General features: G+C 40.6%; 1 protein-coding gene across 1 annotated transcript in view; it reads left to right on the forward strand.

Moving 5' to 3' along the window:
* LOC140408553 (probable ATP-dependent RNA helicase DDX60) overlaps nt 1–15,660 on the forward strand; it is an 87,026-nt gene extending 71,366 nt beyond the window's left edge. Inside the window, exons 31-37 of the mRNA XM_072495925.1 lie at nt 2,332–2,485; nt 3,097–3,221; nt 5,256–5,403; nt 7,177–7,328; nt 13,505–13,656; nt 13,758–13,820; nt 15,382–15,660. Of these exons, the coding sequence (XP_072352026.1) occupies nt 2,332–2,485; nt 3,097–3,221; nt 5,256–5,403; nt 7,177–7,328; nt 13,505–13,656; nt 13,758–13,820; nt 15,382–15,487 (900 nt within the window). The 3' untranslated portion in view covers nt 15,488–15,660. The remainder of the gene's footprint in view (nt 1–2,331; nt 2,486–3,096; nt 3,222–5,255; nt 5,404–7,176; nt 7,329–13,504; nt 13,657–13,757; nt 13,821–15,381) is intronic.
* The last annotated feature ends 867 nt before the right edge of the window (nt 15,661–16,527 follow it).

The raw sequence follows: 16,527 nt of genomic DNA on the forward strand, positions 1-16,527 counted from the left end.
TCTTACAATTGGCAACTTCAGCTAAAAGCTTGTGTGATACAGCTCGACATAGGAGAGTCAAACTCCTTCAGTTCTAAATGGATAGTTTCAAATTAATTCCAATATATTTTTTCCCTCATCAAGGAGAAAATAAATGTATCCTTTATCTGTGACCCATTTTTCGGGTGAAAATGGAAAGTGAAATTACTGCCACAAAAAGATTTGGCACTCTTGTTCAATTTTTCTTTGTCTAATTAGTTAATTTTTTTGAAGAAAATTTTTCTTTGTCTAATTAATTTTTTTGAAGAAAATAAAAAATTATATGTAGGAAAAGACTACTAAGTGCAGTAAATCCATTTACCGGCCATTTCAACATATCAGGGGGTTAGATAGGGTGGACAGTGAGAGCCTTCTCCCGCGGATGGAAATGGCTGGCACGAGAGGACATAGCTTTAAACTGAGGGGTAATAGATATAGGACAGAGGTCAGAGGTAGGTTCTTTACGCAAAGAGTAGTGAGGCCGTGGAATGCCCTACCTGCTACAGTAATGAACTCGCCAACATTGAGGGCATTTAAAAGTTTATAGGATAAGCATATGGATGATAATGGCATAGTGTAGGTTAGATGGCTTTTGTTTTGGTGCAACATCGTGGGCCGAAGGGCCTGTACTGCGCTGTATTGTTCTATGTTCTATCTCTTTGATTCCTTATTTCACTGAAAGCATGTCTAATTAATTGCTTTGCTGTTATATTAGCGAGTATCGTATGTTAATTTTTCTGTAATCCTCAAAACCTTAGGTACATTACCTCAAAGCTTCCTTTTTTTTTAAAGTATATCGTTCCAATAGCCATTATTCAACATTGTTTTTGGTTCAGTTTTATTTTCTCGTCCTTGTCTAAGCTGTAGAAATTATCTTGACATATTTTAACGGTTTATAAGTACATTGATACCCAGTTCTACCTCTCCACAATCTCGTTGAACTCCTCTACAATTGTTAGATTATCAGACTGCTTGTCCCTCATCTAGCACTAATTTCCTCCAAATATATGAAAGGAAGAAACCCACTACCAACTCAGTTGCTTCACGACCGATTCCATCACTCTCCCTGGCAGCTGGAGATGAACCAGGTTGTTCACGACCTTTGTGTCAGATTTGATCCCAAACTGAGCTTGTGCCACATAGCAACACCATCACTAAGGCCACCTGGTTCCACCTCCATAACATCACCTGACTTGTCCATGCCTCAAATCGGCTTTGCTGAAACCCTCATCCATGTCTTCATTACCTCTAGGCTTGACTATTCCCATGCGCGCCTGGTCTCACATTCTATCTTCCATAAACTTATAGTCATTTAAAACTCTGCTGCCCAAGTTCTTACTTGCATCAAATTCCATTTGCCTGTTACCCATGTCCCATTTAAGCAACACTTGAATTTTAAAATTCTCATTCTTGCAACAGAAATCACAGTTGAGAAATGTTCAATTTACTGTGAGTACTTTGAGGCATCTGTGGTCATGAAATGCACAATATAAATGCATGTCTTTTCTCCTTTTTTGTTTTCAAGTCCCTCAATGACCTTGGCCCTCCCTATTTCAGAAATCTTCTGCAGCCCCAAAACCCTGACAGCACCTACACCGCAGCGGTTGAAGAAGGCAACTCACCCCCCACCTTTAGGGCAACTAAGAATGGGCAATAAATGCTAACCTAGCCAGTGACACCCACATTCTGTAAATTTATTTAAACCTTCTGAAATATCTGAACTCTTGACAACTCAAACATATCTGACAGCTATGCCTTCAGCTGCCCCAGCCTTAAACTCTGAAATTCCTTCCATAAATCTCACCTCTTTTCTCTCTCTCTCTTTTTAAGATGTCTCTGGTCACATTTTCTTTCTGCTGTAATGTAATCTTGTGGCTCGTGCCAAATTTTGTTTTATAATACTCGTGTGATGTTTTATATTTAAGGTGCTATATAAATACAAGTTGTTTAATGAGAGGGCAGCTAGGGAAAAGACTGCAGACCACACTGGACCCCATCTTCCTGTGTAGCAGTACCATGTTGAACCAAATATTTTGAGACTCAAAAGTAGCAGAATGTCGAGAGCTGTATGCTTGTTAGTTCTCTGATTAAGGTCAATAAAAGCTAATGAAGAATAATTCTAAAATTAGCAACTTTTAAAATGAGCTCGTATGTAAAATGAAGAATCTGAAGTATATTAAAATGCTATCCATTTTCTTTTTGTTATATTTCCATTGATTCAAGATTATATTATTAGTTCGCATCATTATGATGTTATACTCCTGTGTCTTAACTAGAATGTAGTTAAAATGAACAATTACTTGATTTTTACAGGGTTTTGTGGATGTAGATGGCATACCACGAGGATTTGCAGAGCTGGTGACCCAGTTGCATTATCACGAATCAGCAAATTTTGTCTTTGTCAGCTTACTGGTAAAAGGCCTATTTCACAAGATATGCGGTCAGCCCGAAAAACCAGCAGGAAAAGGTAAAATCTCAACTTTAAGGCAACAGAGTATGAAACTTATGTGATTGGAATACTAATAAATTTGATCATGTCTTATGCAAATGACATTGATTTTAAGATGATCACTTCTCAAACTCTTTGACAATGCTGTTGCCATGATTTAAGTTTATCTAGATTGGCTCAGTGATTGAGAAAGTATGATCAACAATGAATCAACACTATAGCAATGGGAATACATGGTCAGTCTTTCATATTTTATTGTTTGTTTCATGAAGTACCTGACCATGAGATGAAGTGAAAATCGGTTGGTGAATCATTCCCACGCTGCTGTTGTGTTCTACCAGGTGGCCAGTGCAGCACCACTGTTGCAAAAGGTTCAGAAACGGGTCCCACATCAATCCTCTTGGGCGAAATAGGTGCATGTCCCGGGAGGACAGCAGTGATAGTGGGGTTTGATAGTTTCACAGACATAATGGAAATAATTGTTGCTATTTGGGTTTATTTATTAGCAGTGTCTAAAAGTTTGTTATTTTAGCATGACCTGGTAATGTATGGCATCAAGTGAGAACAGAGGACTTTATTAACCTGTCAGAATGTTGATAATTTGTATGTATGTGTTAATATTTCTACAGGTTCAGAACGCTTTTCTGATGAAACAATGGAGTCTTTACTTCTGGTGTTAGCGAATCTCTTTGGAAGGATACATCTTCCAGCATGTTCCACTGAAAAGGACTGGTCTATGCTCCGCCAGTCAAAGGTATGCAAGAGTGAAACGGTTCAGGGTTTTCTGAGGGTTATTGTTTTTAAAGCTAAATACAAAAGACAAAAATCAAGAGACTCAATTTATGAATAAAATTAAATGGTTTACAGTTCCACCAATCTATTTGTGGTTTTTCAGTCTGTACAATCCAGGGTATCTGTTTGCTTTATCTGTATTTCTACTGTGGAATCTGTGGTCAGCCCATAGTACTTCCAAAGGTTGTCCTGGTATCTTGTTAGATTGGATTTGTTTATTGTCACGTGTACCGAGGTACAGTGAAGTATTTTTCAACTTTCGTTTTGGTATGAATTGATTTGAAAAGGGCGGTTTGGTGCTGTAGTTTATTGCACTGGCCTTTTATTTCTCCGCCTTGTATTTAAATATAGCTGTAATAAGACAAAAGTCTCTGCTGTTGTCTGCCATCATAAACCAACTACTAACACTGGATTTTACCAATTCCTTCGGTCCGTGTCCTGAGGGCCCATAAAATGACACGGGAGGGTGGGAGTTGGAGTGCCTATGTGCACCCGCCCCCCCCCCCCCCCCCCCCCCCCCAAAAAAATATTTAGAAGTGATGGATGGGTGGCCTTCCATTTGATAAGACCACTTGACAAACCCTGGTGACTTTACTGTGTGCTTTGGGTTGGGTTGTGGTGATCCACCTAATGAGGCGTTAGTGGCATGTAGAGGGGCCTCTGGCAGCATTGGCTTTATCCAATATCCAGCCCCCTTTCCGGGGCTTGCCCGACTGGCCCTAATGGTCCCTGACCCCACTCACCTTGATGTGTCCATCCCTGCATGAGCTTAGGTGAGTGCAGTCCCAGCAGTGGCCACCATCACTCCTGACTGTGAGCTCCCATCTTTTAAAGGGACTGGAGCCCTGATGACAACTAATGCTGCCGGAGGTCCTCTAGGCCATTGCCAGTTTCCCCCCCCCCTCCCCCCCCGTGTTTGGGGCCCATTCCATCGTGATTAACTTCAGCACCTAGTAGGCATGTGTTGAAAACACTAGGCTGCTCTGATTTACATAATGGCAATCCATCAAATGGCCAGTTTGACAAATTAATGTCCGATTGATACAGAACTGGCACACGAGTATTTTGCTGAATTTGGATAAAGGAATGTTATTGGTCGGTGGGAATGGGGAATCCTTACTGAACATTTAACTGCGCTGTTCTTGATTTCGGACTGCTTGATACTGGCGTCGTATGTCAAAATGGAAAGTACCATTATCACTTTTAAAAACAAATCATGGATTGTGGTAAATTTTAGCAACAATAAATTTTGCATTTTATTACAACACAGATTCTGCTTATGTAATTCTAAATGCAAAAGAAAATCAGTTACATAAAAGAAAGCATAGGTTTAATGGAAGTTTAAGATTCCCTTTGTGTATTAGATGTTTTGAAGTTGCCTTATAATTTTCTCATCTGGCATTAATGAGTTCAGTTTGCAAACTAAGTGCAAATAAGCAAAAGTAATTATTCTGGAAAATGTATTTGATAAAGTTTATTTCTTTGAAAGAGGGATTGGTTAAAGTAACAAACAAAAACTCTTGGACTTGATCCTTCCTAATATATAATCCTAAAGTGAACCTGTTTCAACCCTTGTGCTTCGTAGACCCACATTTCAGCGTGTATGTGAAGTTCATCAGGATAATAAATATTAATAATCTTTCTTAGTGTCACAAGTAGAGTTACATTAACACTGCAATGAATTACTGTGAAAATCCTCTCGTCGCCACACTCCGGCCCCTGTTCGGGTACACTGAGGGAGAATTCAGAATGTCCAATTCACCTATCTAGCCAGTCTTTCGGGACTTGTGGGAGGAAACCAGAGCACCCAGAGGAAACGCGCGCAGATATGGGGAGAACATGCAGCCGCCACACAGACAGTAACCCAAGCTGGGAATCGAACCTGGGACTCTGGGTTCGATAGCAATGTCACAGATTTCACTCTTCTAAGGAGCCAAATGCAAAAACACCTTTTGATTATTGTTGAAAATATCTAACAGCAAACTTTATATTTTAGGTGTTCCTGGAAGATCTTCCAGAAGAGTTTGCAGACACAGTAAATGAATACAACAAAACTATCCAGGAGATATTTGGATGCTTTCTTCTTTCTGCTTCAAATCAAGCTGATATGGTGGAAGAATGCCATCTTCCTCTTTCAAAAACATGTAAAGAAACAATTTAGCTTTTCTTTTATTTATATTATATATAAGTAGGTTTAACTACAGTTTAATTTTCAAATTAGAGTGTAATATTGAGCCTCTAAACAAACAAAACAGTTGAATTTAGTCTCGTGGCTTGGGTACTGGCCGAGCGAAATTGAAACCCCATCAGAAGTCTGGTAAATTGTAGGTTAAAGCCAGGAAAAAGAATTACCACAACCACACACAATGCAATAGGTTCTCCAGTGCTTCAAGGACTGGAACTTTCTCCCCTTCAATTGTCTGGCTTGCACGTAAACACTGCAAGGTTGACTCTTGATGCACTTTCAAGTAACCTCGGAAACAAACCTCTTTGTTTGGTTCCAGAAGGGCCCACCACTATTTATGAGCAATAAATGTCAACATTGTCCACATCCCAAGGACATTTTTTGAAAGAAGCACTCAATTTCTTCTACCCGCAATTGAATAAATGGATCAGGGATAAACAGCAACAGCTGAAATATCTGGGAACAAGTTGTTCTGTTAGTCTCTTTGCTGAAACCTGGTTTGGAAAACAAGAAAAACATAAAATGTCTTTAATTTGCGTGGATCGCCGTAAGTGAAGATAATTTTGACTTTGGGTTTATAGTGCAAAGCTGGCATTATCGATTCTGTAGCATATTATGTGATTTCTCCTGGAGCTTTTTTTGAAAATTGGGAGAGAATTATAATGGGCGGCTGAATCAGTTATTGGCCAAAGTAAAATTTATTGAGTGGGTGTTGACTGTGTTTGACGTCATTAAATTATACAGCACAGAAAGGGGCCTTTGCCCCACTGTGTCTGTGCCAACTTTTTGAAAGAGCTATCTTAACTTCACTCTCCTGCTCTTGCCTGATGGCCCTGCAAATGTTTCCTTTTCTATTATATATCCAAATTCCTTTTGAAAGTTAACATTGAATCAGCTTTCTGTATCCTTTCAGGCATTGCATTCCAGATTATAACTAGCTGGGTTTTTTTAATCCTCAATTTGGTTTTTTTTCTAATTAGCTTAAATCTGTCTCTTGGCTATTTGACTATGCTGCCACTAGAAACACTAACTCCTTGTTTAATATAAAACTATTCATAACTTTAAACGCTCCTGCTAAATCTTGCCTTCATCATCTCTGCTAAAGAGAGAATAATCCCAGTTTCTCCAGTCCTCAATATAACAGAAATTCCTCATCCCTGGTACCATTTTAGCAAATATCTTCTGCACCCTCTCTTATATCATCTTCCATAAAGTGTAATATTCAGAATTGTCAATCCTCCAGCTGAGGCCTGGCCAATAATTTACAACGGTTTGGAATAACTTCCTTGGTTTAACCTCTATTCTTTTATTGATAAAGCCAAGATTCTAAATGCTTTCTTAACAGCCGTATCAACTTATTCTGCCACCTTCAAAGATTTGTATATGTGAAGCCTTGTGTCTCACGTTTTGTACCATTTTGTTTATATTGCCACTTTTGATCCTGCCTTCAAAAATACATAACGCTTCTTAAATGTATTGTTTGTGATTCATTTTAGAGGGGATTGGTGGAACTATACCTTTCCGCACCCTCCTACCGTTTCAAACAAAACTATACAAACACTTTGTCCCATTGTTTGAAAATTCAATACTGGCTGTACATAACAGCATACTGGAGATATAAACTTGTTAATTCAATTATTTGACTTGCAGAGTAATATTGTGCAATTTATAAACAGCATGAAAACCTAACACCTGAGCAATACTAACACTCATTGGCTTTCCTTCTCCACAGCTTTTGAAAATGCTCAATCTCTTCAAACTTGCACTGAATTTGTAACTGAATTGACTGCACCTGGAAATCATCCAACAACAGCTGTATCTCCATTTACATGTTTGTCTGGGGTTACCAATCTGGATCTGTTCAAGACATACAATGTGGACAATGTAAGTTCCTCCTTTGTTACATATGGAGCAATATTTACAACTGCACCAACTTGAACCTTTGACATAGTAAAATGACTCGAGGCACTCAACAGAAGTGCATTGACACCAAGCCACAAAAAGAGATTTGGGGACTTGTAATCATAAATTTAATCAGAGGTAAAGTTTAAGGAGGGAAGAGAACTGGAGAGGTTTAGGGACTTATTCCCAGAGTTTGATTAAGACTGAGACTAATTGAAAGGAGGTGACTAGCGGTGTCTCTCAAGGATCTGTGCTGTGTCCTCTGCTACTTACTATACTAGTGACTTGGCTAACAATGGAGAGCCATATATCCAATTTGCTGATGGCAGGGGGATTGGTTGAAGAGCGAGTAGTCTAGACTGGAAAATAAAATTACTGAGACATTGGTAGATTGAAAAGAAAACCTAGCAAATTAATTTCAACATTGATAAGTGTCAGGTTATCCCACCCAAATAAATGATCAATGAAATGGTGAAATAGTCAAAGGTGGAGGCACAAAGAGATTTTGAGATCCAGGCTCATTGCCAAAACTGAGTCAGGTACAAAAAGTGATCAAAAAGGCTAATTAAATGTTGAAACAGAAGAATCAGGCTATGGAAATGTTAGTCTGAAATTAGGAAGTGATGTGAATTCAACAATAAACTGATGAAGCAATTTTCCATGGTGGTTGATGCCTTACAGAAAGAAAACCAGCTGCCAGTTTGTCTTTCTCCTAAGTTTAAAAGTATGTACCTTTAGTTTAATGTTTGAAGTTGAATTATACTATTGTAAAACGTGACGGTGTGGGTTTCCACTAGGGGTTAAGAGATTGTTGCAAACACCGCCAGGTTTGCAAAAGTAAAGGTACATTGGAGGAATGTTTTTGTGCAGTGAGTGGTAATATTGAATTTTGGTCCCACAAGGGTGGTGGAAGTGAAGATAGTCAGTAATTCCAAATAAAAAGTGAATGGGACTTGAGGAAAATTAACTTTCAGGGCTACGGAGATTGAGCAGGGAATTAGATTACTCCACAGAGAGCTTGCAGGGGCACAGTGGGCTGAATGGCCATCTCCTTTGCTTTAATGACTCTGAAACTTTCATGTTAGCCCTCGTATCTATGGATGGTTGCAATACAAGCGGAGGAAGTTTTGTTATAGTATGATAAAGCCCGGGTTGGACTCCTCCTGGAGTAGTGTGTACAACTCTGGTTGCCCCACCTTAGGATATATTAGCCTTGGAAGGAATACATCAGTTTCACCAGAAAGTTGATGAAGATCACTGAGCCTAGGATAGTACCCTAAGGAATTCCAGTCATGTCTCAAGGGATTGGGCTCCCAACAACCATAACCATTTTTCTTTGTGTGAGGTATAACTCCAGCTTGTGGAGTGTTTTTCCCTGATTGCCGTTGACTATTTTGTGGGGGGTCCTTAATGCCGCATTCAGCCAAATGCTTTCTTGATGTCGAGGGCAATCACTCTCCCTGTACCTCTGTAATTTAGCTCTTTTCTCCATGTTTGGACCAAGGCTATAATGAGGACAGGAGCCCAAAGGCCCTTACAGAATCCAACCTGAGAATCAGTGAGCAGGTTATTGCTGAGTAGCTCCACTTGATGCTGTTGATGACACCTTCCATAATTTTGCTGGTGATTGAGGGTACACAGTGACTTAGCAATTGGCTGAATTGGATTTGTCCTGCATTTTGTGGACAGTATGTACGTGGTCAATTTCCCACATCGTTGGTTAGATGCAAGTGTTGTAACTGTACTGAAGCAGCTTGGCTAGGGACATGGCTAGTTTTTGAGCACAAGTCTTCAGTATCACCAGGATATTGTCAGGGCCTATAGCCGTTACTGAATTCAGTGCCATCACCCATTTCCTGATATGTGGAGTGAGTCGAATCGGGTGAAGACTGATATTTGTGACGCTGGAGATCTTGGGAGAGGATGCTGAGATGGATCGTGCACTTGGCGCTGCTGGCTGAAGATAGGCAAAAATGCATCAACCTTGTCTTTCATACCGATGTGCTGGGCTCACACAGCATTGAGGATTGGGATGTTTGTGAAACTGCCTCCTCTGGTTAGTTAAATTGGCCACTGCCATTCATGACTAGGAGTGGCAGGACCATAGCTTTTATCTAACTGTTGGTTGTGGGATCATTTTGCACTGGACTGGATTTTCCAGTCCTGCTGTAAGTTCATGGACTTGTCAGGCCGTCAAATCTCCCATGGCAGGTCCCACAACAACATGGCCAGAATATCCCAGCCTCTGTCTAATGCATGCTGCATCCTCTGATTCCCATGCATGTAGTCAGTCATGTGTTATAGCTTCACCAGGTTAGCAGCTCATTTGTAGGTATGTCTGTTACTGTTTCTGGTATGCCCTCCTGCTATTCTGACGTTTTGGTCTCCTGGCTTGATGGTAAAGCGAGGGATAGACAGAGCCATTATATTATGGATTCTAGTTGAATATAATTCTGCTGCTAATGGCCAAGCACCTCATGGACGAGCAGATTAGAATTTTGATCTGTTGCATTCTATCCCATTTAGCACAGCGCTGGTGCCACAGAAGATGATGGAGAGTACCCAAGTCCTATCTTTGCACAATGACTGCCATGGTTGTCCTGTAAATGCTGTCAAGTGCAATAATTTGATTGGTGAGGATGAGGTTAAGATGGTCTTTCTCCTCTTGTTTGTTCTCTCACCACCTGCTGCAGGCCTAGCAAAGCAAATGTGATATTCAAGACTTTTCAATAGTGGAGCTACTGACCACTCTTGGTGATAGACATTGAAGTTCACAATCCAGTGTACATTCTGTGCCCTTGCCACCTGCATTGCTTCTTCCAATTGGTGTTCAACATGGGAGGGATTCTGATTCAGCTTATGAGGGGTGGCTGGTTGTAATCAGCAGGAAGTTTCCTTGCCCAACTTTGACCAGAAGCCATGAGACTGCGAGAGCTTCTTTCCCCTGACTGTACACCACTGTTCCACCATCTCTGATGGGGCTGTCCTACCAACTGGATAGGATATACCTGGATATGGTGATGGGGGGGTCTGGGTCATCGGCTATAAGATATGATTTGGTGAGTATGACTATCAGGTTGTTGGCTGACTAATCTGTGGGACAGATCTTGTACTGGCACAAGTCCCTAGATAGTAATAGGGAGGAGTTTGGAGGTTCTACTGGACAGGGTGTACCGTTCTTCTTTCCAGTGCCTCAGTCAGTGCTGGATGGTCCATCCAGATTCAATTTGATATTTAGCAGTTTAATACAAATGAGTGATTTGCTATGCTATTTCAGAGGGCATTTAAGAGTCAGTCATGTTGCTGTGGGTGTGAAGCTACATGAAGACCAGGTCAGGTAAGGACGGCAGATTTCCTTTCCTGGTAGACATTATTGAACCAGTGTTTTGAGTTGGTGGCTGCGAGTGTCAGATGACGTGATGGGAGCTTCTTCATCAGTGCTGTGGTATTACTTTAGTCCTGGGACTCCAGTGGCTGGACAGCTGGTAGTTCTTGGATGTCTGCAAGCAAAACATGGATCATCATCGATGTTCTCAGCAATATTGAGTGCTATGGCTTCTTTTTCAGCTAGCTCCATGATGTGGAGATCATCTCCATAGGGCTCAGGAGATACAGTCACCCCGCCTCATTCCCATCCCCATCCCTGTTCAGCTCTGCTCACCGATAATATACACCCTGACCTGAAGACTGGGGAATTGTAATTGTGACAGGATGTGTTTGGGCGATGTACTGGATAGCTGGAGGGATATGGAAGCAACAGAAGTTTTGTGTGAGGTTGACTTAACTGAAACGTGGTGGGGTTCTGTATCTGGGTGTTAGGCATTTCTTAAGTGTCAGGGACTACTAATGAGGGAATGGGGTGTGCTGTTTTGAGGAGTGAGAAGACTGTGGCTGTGGATGGATAGATGTTATGTGAAGATACATTCACTGTTCAAAAATCCAATAAAAAACATTTATAAAAAAAGATACTTTCACTGACCTTGGAAATCTGTGTGAAGTCATTAGACTTTCTTGTGGATCTGCTGCCAGTCTTTTGGGTCCAGACTGGAAACTGACCACTCTGAGCACCTGCTCACAAACCTTTGTGAAGGTGGTCCTTGAGGGCCTGCTGTCACATTCCTGTGGCACTATGACACATCTGCTAACTGTGTCCACTCCTTGGGCTTCCAGTCCAACATTTGTGATCCCAGAGGTATCTCTCTGCCTTGGCATTCCATTTTCCTTGGTTTCAATTCCCTATTAGCACCAGCAGACTATCTTTAAGACAGTGCTGAGGCAGCCAGCAGCATGCATCCCGCCTGGCCCAATATTACAATAGGGTAAACCAGGTGGCATGCTGCCTGCCTTTACCCCAGCAAGCATAAGCAGGTCATAATCAGGGCATTCATGTCAAAAAATGGTGCAAACCAAATTCTTGTCCCTGGGGTCACATGGAGTTGGTTTAAAGTTCTCTCATTGAATAGTAACAGACCTAGAGGAGCTGAGTAGAGTTCTGATGTTCCTATATTCCTCGATGGCTGAAAGCACAGCTGCCAATGGTGGTAAAGCAAGTGGGAACACTTAAGGGGCCAGAGTTGGAGGTGTGCACAGTTCTGAGGGTTTTGTGGCTGGAGGGAGTTACAGACATAGGGAAGGTTTTGAACATGAAGGTAAGAATTTTAAATTTGAGATGTTAGGAGAATGGTAGCCGGTGTCATCCAGGGAGCATAGAGCAATAATGTGGAAAAAGGGATTTGATGCAGATTAGCCTATGAGCAGCTCAGTTTTGGATGAACATATTTACTGTAACTTGTTTTGATGCATGTTTGTAATAAAATACATTTTCGAGTTTTGGATGAACTGAAATGTATGGAGGTTGTGAGGCTGGAGAACAGAGTGTTTCCGCTGGGGCAAGGAGTAGCGTGAGCTTGTTTCTTTAACTGTCCATATGCATTATTTATTGCCCTTGACCTGATTCATTACTATTAACTGTTCTTTAAGTGTGGATAGGAGGGCATGCTGCTTTTCAGCTCTTGAATTTTTGCTGGCTGCAGGGTTCTGAGTGAATGACAACTTTGCTTCATAATTAGCATTGTCCAACATTTGTCTGCAGTTTGACACATACTTCTACCCATCAGAAGCGATAAAGGTTCCTGCACTGCAAACATTTTCAACATAAGAGCATGTAAAGTGCTGGTTAAAAGGAACGTACTTGACTCACTAAAACAGCTCACAGTTCAGAAATTCCTGCACTGGTTCTGAGGAAATTCCCAGAAGATCCTCGAGGTGGCTCAGATTCGAGTGGCAAACCATATAGACATCAATACCATTTAGCCCTGATGAAAAGTCATCCAGACTTAAAACAGCTCTCTTCTCTCTCCACCGGTGTTGTCAGACCTGCTGAGATATTCCAGCATCCGCAATAATTCATCCACAGTCCAAAGATGTGCGGGTTAGGTGAATTGGGCAATGATAAATTGCCCTTAATGTCCAAATTGCCCTTGGTGTTGGGTGGAGGTGTTGAGTTTGGGTGGGGTGCTCTTTCCGGGGCCCGGTGCGGACTCGGGGGGCCGAGTGGCCTCCTTCTGCACTGTAGATTCAATGATAATCTATGATTAATCTAGGACAAAGGTTCGGCACAACATCGTGGGCCGAAGGGCCTGTTCTGTGCTGTATTTTCTATGTTCTATGTTTAATTTGCTTTTATAATACTGTACCTGATTTGGTATAATAACATACATGAATGTTAATGATCCAAGTTTGCGCTATTGTCAGTGATTTGCATGTATTGCGGACAGTTGCTGAAGACAATGCAAATTGAAAATAAATGGAAATTCCTTTAATTTTTGGAAAGGGTGCAGTCTGGAAACTGAGAATTGAGGTTGAAATATTGATAGATTTTCTTTAAAATAAAATCCAGAAGGATGTTAATAGAATATTAAAAGAGAATTGATCAGGCCTGTAACTGTTATTTGGCAATTTCTTTTCATGGAGTTAGAGAGGAAGAAGAGAAAGCAAAGACATTTCTGTTCGGGTGATAATGTTGATGGAAAATATTTTCGTGTTTTGTGAATATCTTGTCTTTCAGTTCCACTTTTGAATCAAATTGAGCCCAAATATCCAGTTGACTGTTAGAAAACAACCAGTATCCCATAACCTGTTGACATTTATCATTGCAGATTACTTTACGCACTCTCGAACTTAGCTCAAGCAACATTCCTGTGTTAAATTTGATGAAGTATGACCAGCAAGGCAGGAGAATGCCACTGAATGCTTATGCCCTGGACTTCTACAGACACGGTTCTTTAAAGGCTTTGTTAAACGACAACATGTAAGTTGTGCTGCAGTACAACTTGTATTATATGATGCCAACATGGAAAAAATAATTGAACCCACTTAATGTTTCATTCTTATTATATTTTTTCTGTTTAGGTTGCACTTGGGAGAAGCCTATAATGTCCTTAATGAGTTCCAAATAACTCTTAGTTCAATCAGGTATGAAGGAGAATCTGCATTTAATTTGTTGTACGATGTTTTGGCACATTCCAGGTGTAATGTTATAAGTCCATGTTGCCAGTTTGGCAATTCATGCAGTCACATTGCATGTTGATTTCTAATGAATCATTTTAATGTTTAAGAGATTGTGCCTTTTGTTGTGCACACTGATCCAGAATGTGTTGATGATTTTGAGAGGCTCTCCATTAGGCATTTTAGAAAATGATTCTGATAAAACAACACGTGAAATTTTATTTGATGCAAGTAAGGAACATGTTCATGCCCATGACTAATGGTGCTTCCTGTTTTCTGATAATCTTAATAGCTTGAAATTCTGTAAAATAGCACATTGGATGGGCTGACTTGTCAATCCTTAATTTGGAGCTTGTACATGTTCTGGTATATTTATGCCACGGAAGAAAAGTGACCAAGTTTGCTTCAAAACAATTTGATTGTGATGAACAATTTATTTTTCTTATTATTAAGGATGAGGTAGTGACAGACGTATGGTTCTGCTCAAGGATTTCTAACACCACCTTCGGTCTAAAACGTGACACGGCTGTAAATATAATATTGTGCCATGTTTGCAGCATTAGCGTTACCTTTTAGAATTTAAAAAAAATCAACGTTGGCCAATAATCTACTTCGAAACAACCTGCTGTCGTGCCAGTGTGAGGACATGGAGAACCCTATGATGGTTCTGGGAGGGAGTGGGTATGGGGTGAGAACAGGTGTGCAAAATAGTATGGACAAGATTGAGGGTACTGTCAACCACCAAAGGGAGAATCCTTGGTTGAGGCAAAAGGAAGATGTATCAGAAGCGTTGCTACAGAGGTTTGCATTATCAGGACAGATGCAAAGGTGGACCTGGGAAAATGCAGTCGAGTCCTTAAACGCAGCAGGGTGTCGAGAAGCAATGGGAATGGAAATCAATGGGCTTGGAGTGAATAGTCTAGGCTATGACCAGAAAATGGCAGCAGAGAAATTGAGGAAGGGGAGGGAGCTGTCCAGAGATGGACAATGTGAAGGTGAGAGAAGGGTGGAAATTGGAAGTAAAGTGGATGAAGTTTTCTAGTTCATGGTAGGAGCAGGAAATGGCACCTATACAGTCGTCATGCTTGTAGATTTGTTGAAATACATTCTTTGGAACCAACAGCGAGGGAGCTCAGAGAGCATTTTGATTTTATTTAGAAGTTGTGCACGGGCGGCATGTGGTGCCGTGGTTAGCACTGGGACTGCGGCGCTGAGGACTCTGGTTCGAATCCCAACCCTGGGTCACTGTCCATGTGGAGTTTGCACATTCTCCCCATGTCTGTGTGCGTTTCACCCCAACAACCCAAAAGATGTGCAGGTTATGTGGATTGGCCACTCTAAATTGCCCCTCAATTAGAGAAAAAATAATTGGGTACTTTAAATTTTTTTTTTTAAAGTTGTGCGTAAATCTGTATTTAATCCCTTTTTAATGAGACTGCCCAAGCCTGTCACTCCCATTTACAAAATTTAACAAGCTGGCTTAATAGTTAGTTACACTGTTTTCAAACTACTTTTTCTCTTTTCCTAGCACCTCTCTCAAGGAACTGTGTGACAACAAGGAAGATGCTGTTGTTTTGGCTTTTGAACAACTGAAAGATACATTTTATCAGAAGTTCGAGAAGATTAAAAGTTAATATCAATGCAATTATAAAAAAAACTCATCCACAAATGTTTTGTGGATTCTTGCTACCGAATGTAGGAGAGTGAATACATGACAAAAACAAGTTGTGAAGGGCATATTAAAATTTTAGAAAACGTATAGCCCAATGATGTCAAGAAAAATAAAATTTAAAAGTAGATAATTTAATGTATTGCGTTGAACTTTAATTGCACTATGTACAAACTATTAAATGTGGCCCAGCATTATAGGGAAATAAGTTTCAATGCAAAACATGCAATCTCTGCAGTGGAATTAATCATAACATTTTACCCCCCTTCTCTTGGAAATGTTTTGATTAAAGCTATGCTGCTTTACGGGAGGTGCCAATCACGATCATTGCCAGATGAAACATCTGGGAAATTGGGTATTACTTGGTAGCACCTGGAATTGCCAATATACTCGACCACAATGTGATGAGACTTGAGAGTCTGCACCTAAGATTTCCCACATGCAGAATTCCTGACCGTGAAAATAAACCAATCAAATCTCACAGGGGAAGATAGTTGGGGAAGAGTCTTCCTTGGCCCATCTTACATTCACCAGTGTCAATGACATTGAGAGTGTTTCCTCTTTGTCAAATCTAGGTATTGTAATAAGGCTGTCTGGTGTACTGACACGCACAATTGTGTTTCATCCTTGTAATTCTCTGCACTTCGAATTCTACGATTTCCATGACATGGGTAATGGATCTGTGATGAAAGCCAGGCCCTCGACAACGCAGACATTTAAAAAGAACCTGAAGGCAAATAGCCGTTAACTGCTCTCAGCATATAGCCGGAACTAGCAGCAATGGCAGAAGCCTGTCAAGTCTCGAATAATCAGGTCTTAAATTGCTATGTGGGTAGAAAGGTTAGGTGGAGTTGGCTGCTACTTCCATTCCGAGAAAACAAGCGATGTCAAAACCATTCTTTTAAGAGGGATTTTACACCTTGTTATCATGATTTGAGTTTCTGGTATTTGTTTTTGATGTTTTAAAGTGATTTAAGTAGTAAGGACTGAGTAATTGCAAAACAT

This window comes from Scyliorhinus torazame, chromosome 3, assembly GCF_047496885.1.
Source record: "Scyliorhinus torazame isolate Kashiwa2021f chromosome 3, sScyTor2.1, whole genome shotgun sequence".
Taxonomy (NCBI): Eukaryota; Metazoa; Chordata; class Chondrichthyes; order Carcharhiniformes; family Scyliorhinidae; genus Scyliorhinus; species Scyliorhinus torazame.